We start from the raw sequence: 23,034 nt of genomic DNA, 5'->3' as shown, positions 1-23,034 counted from the left end.
ATAGGAAATAGACCCTAATTGTAAGGGATTGGCTCTAAACTCAGCTCCAAATCTGGTTGTGGACCTTTGTGTCCCTGTTGCATAAGGGGCCCATTATTGTGTCGGAGCCTAGTGAATTCTCTGGTGTGCCAGCTTGACAGGTGTCGCCATGCAGAATACAGTTCTCAGAAGTAGTCAATAAAGGAGATCCCGAGCGGAGGACCTACATCCATTACCGGCACAACCTAGGTATAAACTACCCTGACATACTGTAAAGTTTTCTCATCATTTCTTGATGCACGGTAACAATATTCAGACAAAGGCTACTGTTTCGTTGCTTCATACAGTACAATATGTTGCAACGTCACCACCCAGTTGCATACTGTACATCCTGCAGTTTGGAGGAAGTTCTTGTATATTTGAATCGCTTTCATTTAGCCAGTGTCTCATAACTGTTTCTCAGGAGTCTCTGCAAAATATCCCCTGGTGTTTCCTTGCGTGGGACATCAGGACACATCCTCCAAGGCGTGGAGAACAATGAGGAAGTATCGGGACTGATAAGTTTAGTTTAACTTATTAGTATTTCATGACTTAGCAATGATATTTGGTCTCTATGGCAAAGCTGTGTCTCTTCGTGCTGGGCTGTGTGCCATTTCTTAGTGTTGCTGAATATCTACTCCCACCTTCAAAAGGTAATTACACCCTGATCTCTTAATTTTGCAGATTTACTGAAAAATTTTAAATTGTTTTTAATGTAAAGGAATTAAGAGTTGTGACGATAGACAGACAGACATAGATAGATATGAGAGATGAGATAAAAAATATATTTTTTTTGCAAAAAGATAGTATTTTTTTTACAAATAAATTTTTCTGAGTTTTTGGTCCTGATCCTGATAGGCTTACACCCATCCATTTTTGGTGACTGTGCTGTTTTTTTTTGTTTTTGTTTTTTAATTTTTTAAAGATGGGTAAATAGATAAAGGCAGATAGATAGATAGATAGATAGATAGATAGATAGATAGATAGATAGATAGATAGATAGATAGATAGATAGATAGATAGATAGATAGATAGATAGATCTAATGAATTTCATAGCTCACAATTAGGGCTCAACCACACGCTGCGGACTTGCTGCATATCTTCCGTCAGCAATTGCGGCTGGAAAATACGCAGCAGAATACAGTAGCATCAAAGTGGATGAGATTTAACAGCGCTGCGTAAATATTCAGAGCAGAAATTGACCTGCGGTACGTATTTTTAGATTCGCAGCATGTCAATTCCTGCTGCGGAAATTGGACTGAATTGCTGCGTTTTTCAGAGGAGATGTCACCATCTCCCAGTGTTGTGAAAACAGGGAAATACGCACCATTTTCTGCAGTAAAAACCGCAGGAAATGGTGTGTTTTTGCCGCAGCGGAAAGTCTGCTACTTTCAGCGGAATTGCTGTAGAAATTTTCTGCAGCAATTCCGTTATGTGTGGACAAGCTCCTACTGGTGGATTGTTATAGAGACATAAAGGGCGCTCTATGATTTGAGTGCAAGGGGCCCATATACTGTTCTTGGACAGGTCCCTTTGCTGCCTAGGTCCACCATATGATAACGTTAAAAATTTTAATAAAAATATAAATTTTGCCAGCACAGGACTGTATAAGTTTAACAGTATATTATTTTCTAAAACCTATGGACCTATTTACCACATGGAAGGGTATAACACACAATAGCAGTCGGTGAGTATCACTCCTATCATGAGTATCATGATTACATACTGTAGGACAGTACAAGAATGGAAAACCCCATACAGGACGGATGACGTAGGACTACTTACACTTCTCTAATTCAGCCAGAGAACAATATAGAGGAACTTTTAAAGATTATTTATTATTTTGCAAGCTGTTAAACCTCACATATTTGAATTGATTTTACAATAGACAGTATTTTGTTACAAAAGGTCTGTCTTTTAGATCTGATACTGCAACTACTGAGAGGAACTAAAGATGTATCCTAATTCTTTAAAATAATGAATGGAGAGATGGTTATGGAACAGCAAAGATATCAATAATCCCTATACATGTGACTGTGCTCTTCTAGATGATGTTTTATTGAACGTCTATATAATAAATCCTTAACGGTTCTACTTGGTGGACCATGTAGGAGCAATGGCAGAGACGTACTGTAATTTTAAGATCTGGGAGCCTAATGCAAAATCTTTAAAAGAACCCCCCGCCTAACATGTGCCACCTGAGGTGTAAATGCTACCACTGCGCCCTTATGGCTTCACCTCTCTGCTATGGTATATATTTTGTATAAACCAGCTTAATAGGAATTGTTGCTTCAATATTCAACAACTGGCAATTACCAGAGAAATTAAAGTTGTCCATGCACGGGGCGGTCTTTCATACTGATCCACAGGATAGGTCGTCGGTATATGATCGGTGGGGTCTGACACTTCACCGATTAGCTGTTCCGCCGGGCGCCGGATGTCATGCCGGAATCAGATCGGGTCGCAGTATAGCGGCAATACTGCAGCCTTGCTCCAATTCAAATGAATAGTAGCAGAGATGCAGTACTGCAGCACAGCCACTATACAGTGTATGGAGTCATCTACTTCTGACACTGGCCAACTGTATAACTTTCGGTGCCCAGAGGCAGTTGGAACAGCTTATCGGTGCTTGGTCCAGGTGTCGGACCCCCACTGATCATATACTGCTGACCTATCCTGTGGATAGGTCATCAGTATGAAAAACCGACCCCTTTAACCTAATCCTCATGACTTTTTCCATGACACCAATAATATATTTATGCTCCAAGAAACTTCCGCAGTCAAAAAACCACAGCTTAATGTCTTACATTATGTTCTCAAAAGAAATATTTTCCTTTGTACACATCCTTAGAAAGTTTCTCTTGCCGTTTCCGCTCCAAACTGACTATAGTATTCAGAGTATATAAACTTACTGTAAAGTTGCGTAATGTTGTCAGTTACTGTTCCTGTTTAGCTAAGCGATGTAGAAGTGACGTAAGGAAAGTTAAACCTGATATAAATACCTTGCACTGGGTTCTACTAAACCGCAGATTTCAGTGGAATTTCAGAAAAATATGATAGAACAGGAGTTTGAACATGTAAATGACAAATGCCCTTGTGGTTGTAATTGAAACGATTGCAGGCTGCTTTCTTGCTGGGCTTTAGTACTGTATATGGCCAAGTAGATTTCTGAGACAAGGGTGATAAGGCAGATGGTGTGGATTCCCTGAAATGGGGCAGACACGGGCAAGTCGGTGCAAACAAAACAGATCTTTATTTCCCACGAGATACAACTCTTGGTAGTTTCTCAAAGCACAATGGTACTTACAAGGAGGTACATATTACACTTAAACAGTCTGTTATAAAAATGGCTGCAGCGGTTGCCCCTTTAGGTGCCCTCCCACTATCTTTTCAGTGGTTCCCTGGAGTGCGTTGCACTGGGGATAATATACTTCCCATTTCTGGAGGGTCAGTACTAACAGGTCTCAGTCACAGTCTCTATCACTCTAGCCAGCACACTACATTGCTGTCTATCTTTATGTACCCATGATTGCAGGGGTACTTTAACACCCTAGGGGGAACAGTGTGAGGCACAGGGGCTGATTAGACACAAGACTTCCTTTAGTTGCTCTTCCCCGCTGCTTCCTCCACCTCATCACCGCCGGTCACGAGGCACACACTAACTGTCCCTAACCAGCAGCAGCACCTTCGTTCACATCTGCGTTAGGGCTCCGTTCATGGGTTCCGTCAGAGCTTTCCATACAGTCCACTTGTAAGTAGTGCCACACAGCCCCCTTGTAGGTAGTGCCACACAGTCCCATTGTAGGTAGTGCCACAGTCCCATTGTAGGTAGTGCCACACAGCCCCCCTGTAGGTAGTGCCACACAGCCCCCTGTAGGTAGTGCCACACAGTCCCCTTGTAGGTAGTGCCACACAGCCCCCTTGTGGGTAGTGTCAGACACCCGCTTGTAGATAGCACCCCCCCCCCTTCCTGTAGATAGTGCCACTATAGCTCCCTGAAGGAGTGAAATCCCCCTGTGGCCGGGGATTCCGTTCCTGGACGGAGTGCTTGATTTCTCTGTCCATATATGGAGCAGAATCCCCGGCCACAGTGTTGCCGACGCTGCAGGGATTCCACTCCAGGAGAAGCCCCTAACGGCTCTGTCCACACAAATAAATGGCTAAAGGCAGAGTCCTGAAAACAAAACATTGCATTTTATTTTTCTTAAAGAGGACCTGTCATATATCCAAAAAAGTTAAATAGCCGCCATACCTTGATTCCTGACTTCCGCCTGATTTCAGAGTCTTTTTTTCGTCTATGTGCTCTCACAGTCAGTCCCTCTTGTATCTGCGGCTAATATGCTAATAGATGAATACACTGACAACTGATCGGTCTCCAGCACCCAGTGTCAACGGGGCATGAAACTAAGCCGCTAAGTGACAGAACAACTTAGGTTCACATCTTGTTGACGCTTGGTATATACATCCGACACTGGATATACACATCCATTATGACGCTGTGTTTATACATACAGTACATTACGTCTACACTGATTTTCTGTTCAGGTGGATCTCTATAGAAACGCATTCAGTACTGACTATGGCCCCATGATCCATTCATTTCTATTGCCCACGAACACCGGGAAGGTGTCTGTGCCGTAGAAAGGCTCCACAACAGATAGGACATGTCCTATTTTTTGCTTTTTACAGACCGTGCTCTCATACTTTATATGGGAGTACGGCCCGCAAATGAAGGTGGATGTCACCAGCCAGCCGTGCCCGTAATCACAGACAGTGATTACGGGCATAGTCGTGTGCCTTACACAGAAACATGTTGGATTGATTCCTCCTTTATGTACACATCTGCATCTACACAGTTAAATATCAGGTGTAATACCATTCAGTGATATTAGCTACAGCCAGAAAGGAGTGGTTGTCAACATTAATAGTGTGTAAATTTCATGAAAATTTTGAAATATACCCGGGAAAAATCTTACCAGGTGATGGTGAGACTAAGTTTGCATATATTATGTTGATTCAATTAAAAATGTTTTTTTTCCCATAGGAGAAAATGTCACATCTCCTACAAATGTCCACTTCCAAATGGAATTTTTTGCCCACGTTTTAATCTGGAATCATAACAAAACCAATGTTGATGGCATCTTGTATGAAATTCAGTATAGAAGGTAAGAGATAAATAGCATGACGAATAGCTAACAACATGTGTCCCATGACACCACAATGCAAAAAAAATCATATAATATTATAATTCTTTAATGGAATAATTTCAACAAAATGCACATTCACAGTAGGTAAATTAGAAAAGAATGCTATAATAATTTTTCCCAATAATTGACTTGTGATATGTAAGAGTTTGATCAATGGGTTCTAAGAGTTGAAAGCCCACCAATCTGAAGCACAAGTGGGCCCTGGTCCTTGACTTTAGTAGAGATCAGGATGTGCATGCATAATTGGTCTATATTGAAAGAATAGGAGTTACTAAACACTAAGAAGAATGGGAAATTCTAACATGTAGCCAATGGGTATAGCCAGTGTAATTGTATACATTTTATGTTTGTTTTTGATTTATTTAATATAATTTTACCTTTCTTCTTTCAGTTATGGCTCCAACTGGACCTCTGTGCCTCATTGTTACTTTACACGCCACCAATATTGTGATCTCACAGCAGAGACCTTGCCCAAGAGCTTAGGATATTTTGGAAGGGTCAGGAGTGTTCTTGGAAACCAGACCTCGAAGTGGTCTCGATCCACACGATACTCATTCACAGAAGGTGATTAAATATATGGCAACCATTGGTAGACAATTTCTTCAGGTTCCTACTTCTGTTAGTGACCTTCAATGTGCATTTTCTTGCAGACGTTGTGATTTATACAATGAATACTAATCATATTATTTTCACACAGTCAACCTCCCCCCACCATCTATAGTGCTTAATGTGATTGGCTCTTCACTACATGTTGACCTTGTTTTACCCAAGATCACGAAGAACAATATTACTCGTGACTACAGGGATATTTTTCGGCATAACCGCATATATAAAGTTAAAATCCGGCGAACCAAAGATAATCACACGGTAAGGTGGTGCAAATATGTGTGTGTGTTTCGAAGTTTTTTTTTTTAGATATTGCTGCATTCAGGACACATTTAGAAAAAAACTATAACTATAAGGATAACCTTGGTTTATATTTACTTAAAGTATAACTGTCATTTCATGACCGAAAAAAACGGGAAGTTGCTGTGTGTCTATCCCATGGTTTGGCGCCATTTCAGAGTACCAAAAATGTTGTTGGAGGATCCTGAAGGGGCAAGACATCTCTCCTATGACGTCTGCCAGTCTCAGTGTACGTTGCGGCGTACTCTCTCTTCCCACAATGCAGTGCGGCTCATTTGGGAGCATGCCTATGCTATTGTCCAATGAGCAAGCAGTAGCTCTGAAACACGCTCCCTGACATTAGAACTGATTTCATATTTGAGAGCACACCAAGGGGCATGACTCAAATAAGTCGAGTCGCTTCTCCCCTTATGTAAATCTACCCTCCCAAAGCAGACACTGAAACAGAGTTGGATTTTAATGGCCACAGCAGCCGTTTATTATTTAAATAACAATAACTTTAAATACCATAATTTTTGAATCCCCAAAAAAGGGGATACATCATAACAACAAATAACCCACTGCGACCCTATCAGGGTCATAACATTATAAACCAACCAGAATGACAGGGGCAAGTCCTTGAAGCCACCGATACTTAATTTTGGCCATCTGCCCACAAATACCTTACCCCCAGCCGTAACCCGGCCCAGGAGCACCAAATTACCTTTTTGCAGATGACCACCATATATATATAAATATATATAACCCAGCTTTCAAAAGGGGTAACACCCTAAGAAGCCGATAAATTGGGGGTGCATCCCGTGATGCATTCCCCCCCACCACTTTTTACGACCTACTTCAAGGACTCCCCCCCGCAGCTGCAATGACAAAATTTAACCTCCCCCAAAGACAAATGTCAATAAGCAAATAAACTTTGACGAGAAGAACCACCATCCGCAGCAACCTTTTGCCGCGGTCAACCGATCCACATCAGGGCGGGCGGGCGGGAACATGTTCCTGCTTCTGTGTCCTGGCGAAGAGAGGGAGAGCACAAACAGGAAACAGGTACATCCCCTTCAATCCCCACCCCTTCTCACTCAAGCCCTCCTGCTGTCCCCCCCCCTTTCCTCTCATAGGCCAGCCAACTCTGTGTCCCTCCCATCTATTTTAGTCATGGAGGCCTTCCCTTATTCCTTTTTTCTTCTTTCAGTACGGCCTCTTCTTGACTCAAATAAGTCGAGTCGCTTCTCCCCTTATGTAAATCTACCCTCCCAAAGCAGACACTGAAACAGAGTTGGATTTTAATGGCCACAGCAGCCGTTTATTATTTAAATAACAATAACTTTAAATACCATCATTTTTGAATCCCCAAAAAAGGGGATACATCATAACAACAAATAACCCACTGCGACCCTATCAGGGTCATAACATTATAAACCAACCAGAATGACAGGGGCAAGTCCTTGAAGCCACCGATACTTAATTTTGGCCATCTGCCCACAAATACCTTACCCCCAGCCGTAACCCGGCCCAGGAGCACCAAATTACCTTTTTGCAGATGACCACCATATATATATAAATATATATAACCCAGCTTTCAAAAGGGGTAACACCCTAAGAAGCCGACAAATTGGGGGTGCATCCCGTGATGCATTCCCCCCCACCACTTTTTACGACCTACTTCAAGGACTCCCCCCCGCCAAAGCGAAACAGGCCTTGACCACCTCACGCCTGCGAGCTCCTCCACACTCCCACCGCTCGCTCAATTCCATCGGTCAAAGCCAGACTCCACATATCCATCCCCACCTCATTGAGGTGCACACCGTCCTCTCTCCAGTAGCTGCCTGTCCCAGCCTCCAGATCCCAGTGGCGCACCGCAACCCCACCATTACGCGTCACGAAGCTCGATATGGCCCTATTAGCCTTAATGCGAGCCTTGTTAATTTTTCCCACAGAACGGGCCATCCGCCAGTTCTTCCTAGGGACCATCTCAGACCACACCGTCACCAATTTAGGATAAGTTGCCCATAAGCAGAGCAAATCATGCTTGACGTCCCGTACCAACTCCCGGAAAGGGCGTATACCCAAATCGTTGCCTCCCACATGCAACACCAGTACCTCCGGCGCCCTGTCAAGCAGTACAAAATTGTGAAACTCGGGCAATACCCTGTTCCATGTCATTCCCCGTATACCCATCCACCTCACAACCGCCGCGTCCCGCGGAATCCTGAGCTGTCGACCGTCCGGCCGTACATCCGCGCGAAGGGCACCCCAGTACACAAAAGAATGTCCCATAATCCACCCCATGCATGAGTCACGGCCTGCAAAACAAATGAAGAACATACACGCACCACCTCTTGCTGCCGCGTACCATTAATACTCAGGCGGAAACGCACGCACCCGGAACATGCTATACATCAATATATCACAACATGTTCAAGCGCACATAAGAACGGAAACGCGCCGACTCCCAACGCCCTATCCGCTGCACGCCTGCATCATCTAAACCCCATCTCACCGCCTCCGTCGCTGCCCCTATACGGAAAGAATGAGACGAGTATTGCTCTGCCTGCACCCCGCTAGCCACCAGACACTTTCTGAAAACCGAAATAAACTGATACCGCGACAGAAACGAGCCATCCTCGTGCCGCAGCAACGGCCCGTCTGAGAGATCTAAACCCGCCAAGTACTCCTTGACACACAACACTGGACAAACCGGATTCTTTGGGACCGCCAGCAAAACCACTCGACGTCCTGCCCCTCCTTGGTCCGTTTTGGACCTTCGCAACACTATCTCCACCCTGTCTTCATACAAATCGACATTATCCTGCAACAAGCCCCCCGCTCTCACCGAACTGGGGGAAACCAATTCCCCTACCCGAAAAGCTCCAAAAAAGGCTAACGCAAAAGCCAACCGGAAAAGCTTGCTCTCATACTCTGAACGACACACCTGCCGCACCACCACCTCCAGGGAACACAACAATTGAAATGACACGGGACGCCTCTTATCCCTCACCACTACACCCCGTCTCAGCCCTTTCAATGCCTGGCCCACCAAAAACCGCTTCGTGATATCTGCCAACCCCCGTAACTTACAACCGAAAGCAATGGCCGCCACGAAGCGATTAACCTTAGCGACCGTGCAACCCCGGGCGAACGCATCCCCCAACCAAAACAGCAAGGCCACCATCCTATCATCATCCGAGCACACATCTCCCAAAGATCTCACCCACTCCTCCCATTGCCTCCATCCAGCCGCATACGACGACCACGTCGCACTGGCCAGTGAACGTTTAATCAATGCACCTGCCGCCTGGATACCAGCTCCCACAGATGACTGGGACAGTCCACCCCTGTTAACTCCGCGTCCGGGACCAGCTGCCGGAAACGATCCCACTGCGAGCGAGAAAGCGCGTCAGCAATACAATTCTCTACCCCGGGAACATGCACCGCCACCACCCATGCATTTAAACTCAAACAGGAAAGCACCAACTGACGCAACAAGCGAACCACTGGAGGGGACGACGCCGAAGTATTATTTATAGCCATCACCACCCCCAAATTGTCGCAATGAAAACGCACTTTTTTGTCCCGGAACCTGTCTCCCCAAATGGTGACCGCCACCACGATGGGAAACAGTTCGAGTAGGGCCAAGTTACGCGTCAGTCCCGCCTCCACCCATGCAACCGGCCATTTTCCCGCGCACCATTGACCTTTAAAGAACGCCCCGAACCCCACCGCCCCAGACGCGTCAGTGAACAATTCCAAATCGAAGCTATCTAACGCCCGGGACATCCAAAGAGAGCACCCATTATACTGTGCCAGAAAATGGAGCCAGACCTGTAAATCTTCCCTGTGCTCTGCAGCCAGACGAATGAAATGATGGGGTTCCCGAACCCACGCCGTCGCCGCTGCCAACCGCCGACAAAAAACCCTGCCCATCGGCATGATGCGGCAGGCAAAATTCAACTTCCCCAATAAGGACTGCAATTCACGTAGCGTAATTTTCCTAATCCGACACGCTCGCTCCACTACCAACCGCAAATCCCCCAACTTATCCTCCGGCAATCTGCACTCCATTGCTACGGAGTCGATAGTAATTCCCAAAAAACAAATGGTCGTCACCGGACCCTCAGTTTTTTCCACAGCCAAGGGTACACCGAACTCCCTTGACACCCAATTGACCGTCTCCAACAAATTTGCGCAAACCCCCGAACACGACGGGCCAACCCACAAGAAATCGTCGAGATAGTGAATAACTGATTCCACCCCCGCGACCTCCCTGACTACCCATTCCAAAAAAGAACTAAACACCTCAAAGTACGCGCACGACAACGAACAACCCATGGGAAGGCATCGATCAATGTAATAATCCCCTTCCCAATAACATCCCAACAACCTCTGGCTGTCCGGATGAACCGGCAACAAACGAAACGCCGCTTGAATATCAGTTTTTGCCATCAGAGCCCCTCTTCCGTAACCACGTACCAACGCTACCGCCGCATCAAACGACGTGTAGACCACAGAACAGAGATCCTGGTCAATGCCATCGTTAACCGACGCCCCCTTCGGGAAGGACAAATGCTGAATAAGCCGGAATTTGTTACCTTCTCGTTTTGGAACCACCCCTAACGGTGACACCACCAAACCTGGAACTGGGATCGTGCTAAAGGGGCCCGCCATTCTGCCCAGATCAATCTCCTTCCGGATTTTTTCCGAGACTACCCCCGCATGCTGATATGCCGACTTAAGGTTGCGCTGCGTGAAAGGGACCTCATGCAAAGGGGGCGGAATAATGAAACCGTAACCAAAACCTAAACTAATCAACCGCGCCCCCTCCTTATTGGGGTACCTACTTAGAAAGGGGGCCATCTTTATGAGTTTCACCGGAGTCTCCCCCATAACCAGACGCACCGCTGGCTCCCCCTTGTCGTTTACCCTTCTTAAAACATTTAGACGCTCCATGTGACTGCCCGCTGCAATGTGAACACGCATGCTTGAATTTACACGTCGCTCCAAATTTGCACTGCCCCTCATTGAACTGCCAACACGTCCCAAATTTTGAACCTGAGGCCTGACTACCCCCGCCGGAAGTTCCTGCTGCATTCCCGCTCCCGGGAAAGGACTGCCCCTGCTTATAAAGTGCCGTCACTTTCAACCATAAGGCTATGTCCTTATGGTCCCACCGTATATTCGGCCGCACCGCTTTCCTCTGCCGAAACTGCTCATCGTAACGAAGCCAGGCCTGGCCCCCATAAACCCGATGCGCCTCCCCCACCGCATCCAAATAACAAAACAAGCCGGAACAATTATCTGGCGCCTTTTCCCCAATAACGCTCGCCAAAATTGCAAAAGCCTGCATCCAATTGACGAACATTTTTGGAATCAACCTGTACCGTCTCTTTTCTTCCTCATCCTTTTTTGTTTCATCCCGCTTCACCTTATCTAAATTAAACTTCTCCAGCGGAAGCAAGGAAAAAATCTCCACATACTCGTCCTTCCAAATCCTTTCCTTTACCTCCTGCTTTAAATGCGCCCCTAACGGGCCCTCATAACAAACATAAACCTCCCCGCGCGCACGATCATCAAGACGCACCCTATCAACCTCCTTTGGCGAGTCTGTTTGAACCGCCGCCGCCACTGCCACCGCTGCCCCGGCATTCAACCCCCCACCGTTTTGACGAAGCGGAGCGCTTCCAACACTGCCCCCCCACACCGCGGCCGGCGCCACACCTGACGATTCTTGGGAAGGGGAACCACCTAGCCGCCCCACTAACACTTTTAAACATCCCACTAACTCCGCCAAACTATCCCCCGCACCCGCCTGTAGCGACGGGACCCCCGACTCCGCCGCGACGCCCACCGCCTCGACACCCTCTACACAGATACCCGACATCAATAAAGCTGGAAATGGTAACGTAGGTGTCAACTCACCAGGCTGCCCAGGGGCTGTGAACCCGTCAGCCGGACCCCCATGTCCACGTGGAGAGGCCCGCCGCTCACCGTCCTCCAATGCTCCGGACTCCCTCTGGCGCTGTCCGCATTGGCAATGTGTGCACGGGGAATTCCGATTTTCGTCTGAGTAAAGGGGGGGTGACATCGCATCATCCAATTGGCCGAGGTCCAGTTCATGCCTCATCCGTCCCGCTGAACCAGCTCCAAGCTGTTCCGTCCCTGGCACTCCAACCACCGACCTCATCCTGCGACCTCTGGTCGTTTCCACCTCGACGACACCATGAGCCGACCCTCTGGCTGGCACATCACCATGCAGGGTCGCCGTTGCCCTTCCGCCACGTGCTGAAGAAGGAGAGGATGTGACCGGAAGTGAAGGCCGCGTCCTCCTCGCCGCTGCCGCCGGGCGCTGCCGCGTTTTGGGATTCCTCCCAGGACCAGACGAAAGAGCAGCGGCAGGCCGCCCTGGGGTCTGGCCTGCAGGGTCCACTGATGGGCTCCTCTTGCGCCGCCGCGCCCGCGGGATGTCTTCAGGACTCAGCCTTGCGGGCGGGCGCGAGCGCCTCGTGCTGCGCGTCACGCCGGGAGTGCCAGCCCTGGCCTGAGTCATGGGGGAAACGGGCTCTCCTCTTCTCCTGCCCGACCCCCTGGTACGCCGGTCCTGTACCTCGGCCTGCTCCTGCAGCCCCGCGACCACCGGCATGACAGAGCGCTCCCCGCTTGCTCCAGCCGACTCTGCTCGCTCCTGGACCGGAGCGCCCGATTGTCCCTGCAGCAGCGTCGCTACTCGTGCTCCGAGCCATCCAGGACCCTGAGAGGCTGCTGCGGCCCGCAACAGCTCCATAGCCTCCTCATCAGACGCAGCAGGGGTAACAAACATGTTCCTGCTTCTGTGTCCTGGCGAAGAGAGGGAGAGCACAAACAGGAAACAGGTACATCCCCTTCAATCCCCACCCCTTCTCACTCAAGCCCTCCTGCTGTCCCCCCCCTTTCCTCTCATAGGCCAGCCAACTCTGTGTCCCTCCCATCTATTTTAGTCATGGAGGCCTTCCCTTATTCCTTTTTTCTTCTTTCAGTACGGCCTCTTCTGGAAAAAAAAGAGTGCACAGGCACAAACTGTGACGGAACATAGAAACAGTGCTTTCGGTTTCGCACGTGAGCACGCCCGCTGAAAAGAGGGCATTCCCATTTTCAAGAATCAGTATTCACTGTCTATGGAGCCGAATATGGATTTTTCCTAACAATGGCCAATAGATGACAATTCTATATAGGATAGGGGCGGCCAGTGTGGATGGATTTTTAACAATGAACCTTCCAGATTCCCATAAACGTATTAAGAACGAAATAATATAAAATCGCTTATTCTGAAAAATGCTAAAATAAAAAAAAGAAATGACAGTTACACTTTAAAGGTACTAATAAAGCTAAGCAACATGCTGATCTGTTAAAAACAATTGTCTCAGAAATTGTAATGGTGTATGCAAAAGTTTTTTTAGTTGAATTTAAGATGTTTGCATATTATGTACCACATTGTTATTGATAGGAGGAAATACAGAAAAAAAATTGTCTTTCTCATGCGTAGTCTACCTGCAATTGAGACAGGCCATGATTTATCTATAATGGCTCTTCAGATGCCCCTTGAACTCAACTATTGTCTAACTGTCAAATAAAGGGTTCCATATGACCCAAGTCCCTCTACTCTAGTCCATCTCCACTAAGTCATGCCCCTTTTTTACTATATCAGCTCCTTCACAGATATGAAGATATGGGCCATGAGTGCAGATATCAGCAACAAGAGGGACCCCCCCCCCCCCCTGCCACCACCTGTCTTTGCAAATGCATCCCCGTCTCGGATCAAACCCTCTTTTCAAAAATTATAGTCAATTAATATGGAATGAGTTAGATTAAAGACCAGTAAATATAGAATACATGTTTCCTTACATAAAGAAACAGTAAGTAAAATCAGCTAATACACATTGAAAATTTCAGATCTTCAGATATTTTTCATTGTATTACTACCTATGGATGGGACGGCACGCAGTGCAAAGTGTTTGTGCGATGTTTTTCCCAAATGAAGCACTGTTTCTACACAATGCTAGAAATGATTGTGACCTTGAACTGCTCCTCGATCGTGCTTATAACCCCCATAGTTACTATGACCGTGGGGCATCCTATAACGTCTAACTAAAAACTGGTGCTTGGCGGCAAGAAGATTGTGTCAACATACTGCAGGCAGAAAAAATACTGGCTTCCCAAGCCGTAATCTGCAGCTGAGTACAAAGTCCTGTTTTGTATAATCAGACATATCAGGTTGATAAGAACCTCGCTGCACTGCTCTTCATTAAGGCTATGTTCACATCTGCGCTACGGCTCCGTTCCGACGTTGGGAGCTTTCCGTCAGATTGGAGCCCTGACTGACACAAACGGAAACAATAGGTTTCGATTTCCATCACCATTGATTTCAATGGTGACGGATCTGGTACCAATGGTTTCTGTTTTTCTCCATTGTGCAAGGTTTCTGTAGTTTTGACGGAATCAATAGTGCAGTCGACTACTTTACTGATTCTGTCAAAATGACGGAACCTTTGCACAACTGAGATAAACGGAAACCATTGGCACCGGATATGTCACCATTGAATTCAATGGTGACTCAAACGAAAACCTATGGTTTCTATTTGTTTCAGTCAGGGTCCCGTTCTGACGGAAAACTCAGACGGAACGTCAGAACGGTACCCTAGCGCAAATGTGAACGAAGCCTAACAAGAAGTACGATCAGTATAATAAAAGCCTCCCACAATCTTCCCAACATTGTCACATCCCTGAAAAGATCCATAAACCTTTGTGTGTGTATACAGTAAAAATTGCAGACACAATACTGTCTACTCTATATACCAAAGGTTATATTGGTTATTCAGATTGCATTTTTATGCAACTTGTGAAGAACATAAGTCAGAGTGTTTGCTATTCTGGTTTCCAGCTTCTTAGTCTCGTTTTTATTAGTTTCAGCACGTGGAAAATGTTGAACGTTTCAGTATTACCAGCCTCGCTGGGTCGAACGAGTACTGCTTGAGTGTTCAGCCCTCAATATCATCACGTCAAAACACTGGAGAAGCATCTCCAGAGATCTGCACTTATCTCCCAGAACAAGGTAAGACAGTGATAGGAACAGTTATATGGTGCTATTTCTAATGACTGTGAACACCCACAGAAACCCATATAATTATGTCAAACCAGATTAAGTCATTTGTCTGTTATGGAGCTGCTCGCCGGCTGATGTCTAAAACCCCATGTCTAAAACCTGCTACAGGGAATCCCCAGGCAGGGCCGATTCTAACTTTCCTGCTGCCTGAGGCGAAAATTGAAATGGCGCCCCCCAGATTTTGATTGACATTCCCCTGGCTGTTCTACATCACTAGCAGCCTCCTCCAACTCTTGCGGATGCGCCATTGACTTATTGCCCTACATATAGCTGCTCTGTAGATAGTGCCCCACATATAGCTCTCCCTGTCGATAGTGCCTTACATATAGCCCCCTGTAGATAGTGCCCTACATATAGCCCCCTGTAGATAGTGCCCTACATTTAGCCCCCTGTAGGTAGTGCCCTACATATAGCCCCACTGTATATAGTGGCCCACATATGCACCCACTGTAGATAGTGCCCCACAGGTAACCCATCCGTGTATATAGTGTCCCAAATATAGCCCCCCCTGTAGATAGTGCCCCACATATAGCCCTCCTGAAAATAGCACCCCACAAATAGCCCCCTGTATATAGTGCCTCACATATAGCCCCCAATACATAGTGCCCCACATATAGCTGCCGTGTATATAGTGCCCCACTTATAGCCCCCTGTATATCGTGCCTCACATAGCCCCCCTGTATATAGTTCCCTACAGATAGCCCCCCACTTTAAATAGTTCCCTACATATAGCCCTTTCTATAGATTGTGCCCAACATACAGACCTTTCAATAATGGTAGCGCTCTGATTGGCAGGGCAGAATGACTTGCCCCATTAATCAGCGCTTTTCAACAACGGAAGCAGGGCGCGTCGTTGAAAGGCGCTGATTGGCGGGGCAAGTCATTCTTCCCTGCCAATCAGCGTTATTGTAAGGTGCTGAATGGTCGGGCATTCAGTGCTTATACATGTAATTGTATCTGCGTCATATAGACGCAGTTACAATTAGTGCAGAAGGGGGTGGTTGGTTTCAGTGGCTCCGCCGCCCCCTTATCTCGCCTCATGGACGGTGTGGCCCTGTCCCCAGGTCACCGTTCCCAGAGTAATTAAAGTGCAGGATGGGCAAAGGCGTAAACGGGAGACAAAACGTAGTCGTTACCAGGTATCAATCCAGGGGGCAACAAAACCAGATGATGAGGTAGATGCAGGGTCAGAGTCAGGCCAAGAGTCAAATACCAGGAGAACAAGTACTAAGAGAGCAGGAGAGTAGTTAGACAATCCGGGGTTCAGTAACCAGTCTAGTAGTAACGACAAACAGAAGGAAAATCCAAGAAATGTATGAAACTTTATACAATAAAAATAATCTGAAGTAATAATATAATTGTATAACTATGGCTTTTTGTAAGATACTGTTTATTTATAATTTCCTGTCGGTCTACCGGCACTACCAGTTGTGCCAGTAATTTACTTCCATATCTACCAATGTCTTCACAGGGCTGACAAGCATTACTCTTCTGGTACTGGCAGCTTGCATCCTGAGCTTTTTGGTCCTATTGATCTGTGTCAATTTCTTCATCTGCTTATATATTCGTGGAGTTGTGAATACCCCTAAAACATTGGTAAGTTCATAGAAGATGATAGTGTTCCACAAATATAGAAATGTATTTCTTGATAGGAAAATATTAGTAAATTATTATCAAATATAATACTATAAAGAACAGTGAAAAAAAGAACTCTGTATGGTGCCTCCATGACCATGGGCAATGCTTCTAGGGGAGAATACCTTTGTAATACAGGTGCCTGTAAAATCAGAGGCAGACATAGGTACAGTATGATCCCATAGAGGGTCACTGTGTTTGAGATCCGTGTAATACAGATCCCGAACACAGCCATATGTATGAGACCTAATTCAGAAAAATTATTATTTTTACCTGATCTTATAGATAAAAATATATCTGTAATATCTTATCTTGTTGCAGAGTTCAGACCAATTTACGTGAGCCAATAATTGGCCAAACAAGAGTTCGTAATAATTTGGAGTTCCTGATCAATTGCCCGTGCAAACATGGTAGTGTTCATCCGACAAACAAGCAAATGCTTGTTTGTCAGCTGATCAAATCTTTTATGCAGCCTTAAAAACAATCCCTGTCGGCAGCGCATCTCCCCGTGTAAACAAGGGATGTGCTGCCTACAATATATAAAGTGTATGGGGTCCGAATGATCGTATTAACAATGGTTCGCCCCCATACAGTTTACATCGGCCCCTGTAAAAGGGCCATTAAACAAGCGCTGATTGACTTGGTATATCGTCGATCGACTCTCATTATGGGCAGAAAACTGCCCGTGTAAACCCTGCTTAAGAAACGTCTCCTATCACTCCCTAGACTAAAAACAATTACTTAACAAAAGTACGGTAGGGTGAATAAATAAATCGGGAACATCGGGCAATTGTACATTTGCACATTGCTAACACTTCAGCTATAGCGTTAAATATTGGATGACAATATCACATTTAGAAAACACGCTTTGGTGCTCATGTACCAGGACTGTTGCAGAAACAAGCTCTGGCACTATATAACATCACAAATCAATCATTTTACTTATGTCTGTGAAATATTTGTTCAAATGTTGTATGGCTCTTCATAGATGGCTCTAATACTTTAGACAGTTTTGAGACAGACAGCAGATCTCCACCATCTCTGACCTGTCTTAAAGGGGTTTTCCGGGATCTAAACATTTTTTATTTAATTTCGCCACTTTTATCTTTTCAATACAATGTTTGCATAAAAGAAGAAAAATTCCCTCCCTCAATACCGTTCTTACTTCAATTTTTACAAACATGGTATTGTAAAGCCCCTGGAGAACCACTTTATCTGAAATACACTTTTGTAAGACAAAATTCTGTCTTCGCATATTGATAAATACGTCTAATGTCTGAGACTAAGGGTGCCCATATACATTTGATTAGATAGTAGGCCGGTCCCGCTGAACTTACCGAACTCTCATGTGTATGGGGTGTCCCAATAATCCACTTATGGCAGATATCAGGGGAAAAAAAAGGATTGAGTACGTTGGATTTAAATATTCCAAATCCTTTGATCCCATGGGAGATTAGCTGCTGCCAGACCCCTCTTATACCCCTCTACCCATTGAAAAAACATGCACATTCAGCCAAGCGAACATTTATATAGGGGAAGTCGGGAGAAAGCGCCGTCGGCTGAATAAGCATTCGTTCAACAGCTATTGTAAGTGTATGGGCCCTCTAAACAAGACATGCCCAACCAGACTAACTCTTCACTATTTTTTTAAAAAGAGTACTCAACTTTGTCTTAAAAGTCTTAAAATGTCTCAGCTGTTTCATAAATATGGAGTAATTCTCCTAAGACTCTCTCCGAAGTTTGTAGGACACATGTACCCCAGATTATATAGCTGAATTCATTCATAAACCTGTGTCCTTTATGTTCAGTCATTTTCATGTGACCCTGCATCGTTATGTTAAGCATAGCACAATAAAAACTGCACATTCATCACTAAAATAATGAATTATATTCTCTCCAGAAGTCTCTCATTCAAAGAAGTTGGTCCTGGATGGATAAACCTGCCTCTCCTGTTATTGAGAAAACCCTATGCTGGGAGTCCGTCTTACAAGATCACTTGATGGCTGAGCCAAGAGACTCTCCCATGCGTAGCAGTGCAGATAGCGGATTTGGAAGTCAACTCTTCATGAACAACGTATTAAAACCTTCTCCAGTGTTCTTGGAGAGATCTGCAGACGAAAGTGATGTAAGTAAGCCCAGGGCAAATTTTGACTTTAAAGAGTTTTCGGTACAAGAAGAAGGCCCTGATAGACGTCTCCAAGGAGAAGACAGTGGTATCAGCCTATCAACAGGTTCCCCAACCCTCAAGCGAACGAGCAGCCATATTGAAACTCCCTACAGAGGAAATGCACAGAGTTCTGATGATTGCGGAGAGGAAGTAGTGGTTCATGTAGGACTGGGATACCTGAAACAACTAGAACCAGAGAAGAAAGCAAACTCCTTTGAAGATCAGGAATTGAAGAACTTATGGCAACCACAAATTAAAGACTACCTTTCTCAAAGAACAGAGAATCTATGCAAGGACCAAAAGGACTGTGATATATTCCAAGAACCATGGATTCAGATACCAGAAACATTTCAAACTTCTATTCCTCTTTCAGTAGCTTTCAGCCCTTTTAGCCGGGTACTGTGGAATTTAGGAGTCAGCGCACCATCCCTCGGAGATGTAGAGCTCCTAGAAACTAGATCCTGAATTTCTGAAGGGAGATATGTTCGTTCTGTATTTAATGAGCATGTCTACCAGGCATCTGAATTAGAGAGCACCTGTAGAGACTGACAACACTAGAGAACTAGAGAGATGCAAAGAACATCTAATCTCATACTGTAACAACATGTATTAATACGGTTAATTTAAGACATGGGGTATTACTAGTATTTTATGTATAAAAAACTAACCTAATTAAAAATGAAAACATTATAAACCATATATAATGAACATATATTGGTAATAAATCTAAGGGGTTGTCCGAGTACAGGGAACTGATGACCTATCCTGTGGATAGGTCATCAGTAAAAGATCGGTGGTGGTCCGACATCTGGACCCCGCACCGATCAGCAGCTCTGGGCATCGGATGTTATGCAGGGTATGCAGAGTATGGATGCAGATGTCCATGCCAGAAACAGATGGCTCCGTAGACTGCATGGTGGCCATGCTGCAGAACTGCAGCTGTGCCCCTATTCCCTTGAAGAGGAGCAGAACTGCAGCTCAGCTGCTATTCTGTGACCAGAGCCATCTGTTTCCAGCATGGACATCCGGTGCCTGGAGGCAGGCGGAGCAGTTAATCAATGCAGGGTCCATATGTCGGGCCCCCACCGATCATATACTGATGACGTATTCTGTGGATAGGTCATCAGTTGTCAATGCCTGGACAATCTCTTTAAGTTTTCTGAGACAGATGATAACTTACCATCAGTGAACAGTATTACACTTTATTCTAACGGACTATATCTTGACTTCCTTAGGGAATACGCCCAACTGAGCCATTATAGATTTTCATTCCCAAATAAGTTCATGAACTAGTTAATATGAAAAGATGACATCAGTCTGTAGTTGCCCTTTGACAACTTAATAGTGACTGCACTATATTAGTGTCGTCTTGTGTGTGGCATAAACTGAACGTAATTTCTTGCAAGATTTGGTGAAGACTTTTTGACAAATAATAACATATTAACTAATCTTTCACTACACAGCTCTCTAGCCTCTATTCACTATGCACTGGGCAATATAAACGGATCTACTTCTACAGTACAACTGGTTTACTAATAAGATATAAAGAAGTGCTTATGTTGTGGTCCTTTGCGTCCTCATAGGTGATGCACCTGCTGGTCACTCTGATATTTCACTTTACTCAATCCGTTTGCACACTAGTATGTACATATATTTATTTGTATAAATCGTTTAAAAAAAAAAAAGCTTGATTATTAGTATGTTTACATATTTTGATTGCTTTCATATTCATTTTTGTATTAATAAATTTAAAAAAAAATATTTGCTAATGTCCTCACTACAATAAGATGGAATACCACGGCAAGCAGGTTTAGCCGCTCTCCCTGGTGTCTTTTTGCTTGGTAAATTGAGCCATTTGTTATCAAAATTGTTCTGAGTCTGTCAGAAGACTTACTTGCTTGTGTTACATTTCTCACTGAAAATGTGGAACCTCTAGACCACAATCGGTTTGGAGCTGGCTAGACAGAGTTTCAGAGTCTAAGGAATTTCTGCGTTCTTCATCCTTTATCCCCACAAGGAGGTATAGACGTTCCCAGTCGAATTCCCAGGTCGCAGTCCCAGAATAGTCACCGATTGGTGGTAGGAATGTTGAAGGAGCAGTTTCGTAGTCAGGAATGGGGTCAAGGATGGGAAAACCAGCCATTTGAGACAGGGCGAACTATTGCCTTTTACTAGACATTTGGCCACAGTTGTAAAGGTTTGGTCAGGGGTGCCAAATAAAGACCACTCCTGCAAATTGTCCACTTTCACCCCACTCTTAGTCCCCAAAGTCCTTATCTTAAACATCTCCTGTAAATTACAGATAATTCTTTATTCTTCTTATTGGAGCCGTTACCAGGAAAATTTTATCTTTCCTCTAGCTGCCAGTTTTGCTATTAACAGTTTAAAGGAGAAAGCCAACCCAAAATTGATATTCTAACTGTAATGCCGTTTAATTAAGTCTCTAAAGTAATAGGGGTTTAATGTAACTCTTTCTTCTTATTTCGGCGCAGTGCCTCCACCTGAGTCTTGATAGGAGCTTGTGAGGTATACAGAAGGGCTTTTCTCTTCTGTCTGGGGTTGACTCAGGAAACCCCCGCCCAGCTTGATACACACTTGATACACTATGAAGTTATAACAGAGAAAGGTAACATGGAACCAGGAAACTATTTAATATTTCGATTTTGGATTAGGTAAAGTTACAACTTGGTTGTGAGTAAGCAAACAAAGGTAAAGGAATACAGCAATAACACAAATGTGGTAGTATACAATTCTCTCCCCCTGACAACCACCTAGGACATCCAGATAGGAGTAATGGTAGCAATCTTACAAAATATTAATAGTGTGACCACATTAATACAATAAACTCTGATGGATGACTCTGCTTATTCTCTCATACACAGCCACCGCACACTTTCTACCAATCTACTTATATACATGTGCACACTCTAAATATATACAATAAACAATATATTATGCTGCAGTCCGTTGATCAATATTTCGGGGCCCCGTTGCCGTGGATGTTGACAAGCTTTAGAAATCGGAGGTGCACTTAATAACAAGGGAAGGATTTGTAATGTGGACATTAGGTGAAGTAGTAGCTTTTGCTTGAGAAATCGATTCCAGCAGTTACAACGCCGTGAGTCTTTATTTATCAACTTTCAGGAGTATCACAACCTCTTCTGTTGACCCCGAAATCAGGCTTGGTTCAGGCCTCCGGCTGCCTACAACTATGTGCAGTAGTGGTTAAGTGTTAGTTTACAGGAAGAAAAAAGGGAAGGACCCTCTTCTGATGTCCACCCAAGATAAGACTCCTCTAAGGAGACCCACTAGTGTTGTCGAATCGTTTCTTCACTCAGTCTTTCTCCTTTCATTCTTAGATGTCCATCTTTCCAGTCTTGCTATAGATGGCCGTCTCTCCAGTCCAAAAAAAACTGTTACACATCTAAAATGTCAGTTGCTTGGCTCCAGCTTACTGAACCAAGGAGAGTGATCCAGCTTACTGCCCCAAGGAGAGTGCTCCAGCTTACTGCCCCAACGAGAGTGCTCCAGCTTACTGCCCCAAGGAGAGTGATCCAGCTTACTGCCCCAAGGAGAGTAATCCAGCTTACTGCCCCAAGGAGAGTGATCCAGCTTACTGCACCAAGGAGAGTGATCCAGCTTACTGCCCCAAGGAGAGTTGGGAAATGTAGTTCTGCCAGTACCGTACACCAATCACTGGCCACAGTAGTGCCTGTTGTTCTCCATAAACTTATTATAGGGGTTGCATAACATTTCATAGACACATGTCAGAAGATCGAATTGGAGGAATCTACGAGCTCCAAAACTATATTTGTGCCCAAAGCTCTTTAGGATGACTATGAGATTTAGTACTGGAAATCTCTGACACAGCATTTGAAACAAAAAACGATTAGGGTATGTTCACACGCTGAGTCAAAAACGTCTGACAATACGGAGCTGTTTTCAAGGGAAAATCGCTCCTGATTTTCAG

The 23,034-nt window shown here is 45.0% G+C and overlaps 1 protein-coding gene across 1 annotated transcript; it reads left to right on the top strand.

The window, feature by feature from the left end:
- The first annotated feature begins 568 nt into the window (after window positions 1-568).
- IL10RA (interleukin 10 receptor subunit alpha) lies at window positions 569-20,717 on the top strand. The gene is made up of 7 exons (XM_075838939.1): window positions 569-671; window positions 5,064-5,184; window positions 5,618-5,790; window positions 5,924-6,093; window positions 15,064-15,211; window positions 16,734-16,858; window positions 18,798-20,717. The coding sequence occupies exons 1-7, from the start codon at window positions 593-595 to the stop codon at window positions 19,527-19,529; spliced, it is 1,548 nt and encodes a 515-aa protein (XP_075695054.1). The 5' UTR covers window positions 569-592; the 3' UTR covers window positions 19,530-20,717.
- The last annotated feature ends 2,317 nt before the right edge of the window (window positions 20,718-23,034 follow it).

The sequence above is a fragment of the Rhinoderma darwinii genome, chromosome 10 (assembly GCF_050947455.1).
Source record: "Rhinoderma darwinii isolate aRhiDar2 chromosome 10, aRhiDar2.hap1, whole genome shotgun sequence".
Taxonomy (NCBI): domain Eukaryota; kingdom Metazoa; phylum Chordata; class Amphibia; order Anura; family Rhinodermatidae; genus Rhinoderma; species Rhinoderma darwinii.
This window is presented reverse-complemented; position numbering and strand designations above follow the sequence as displayed.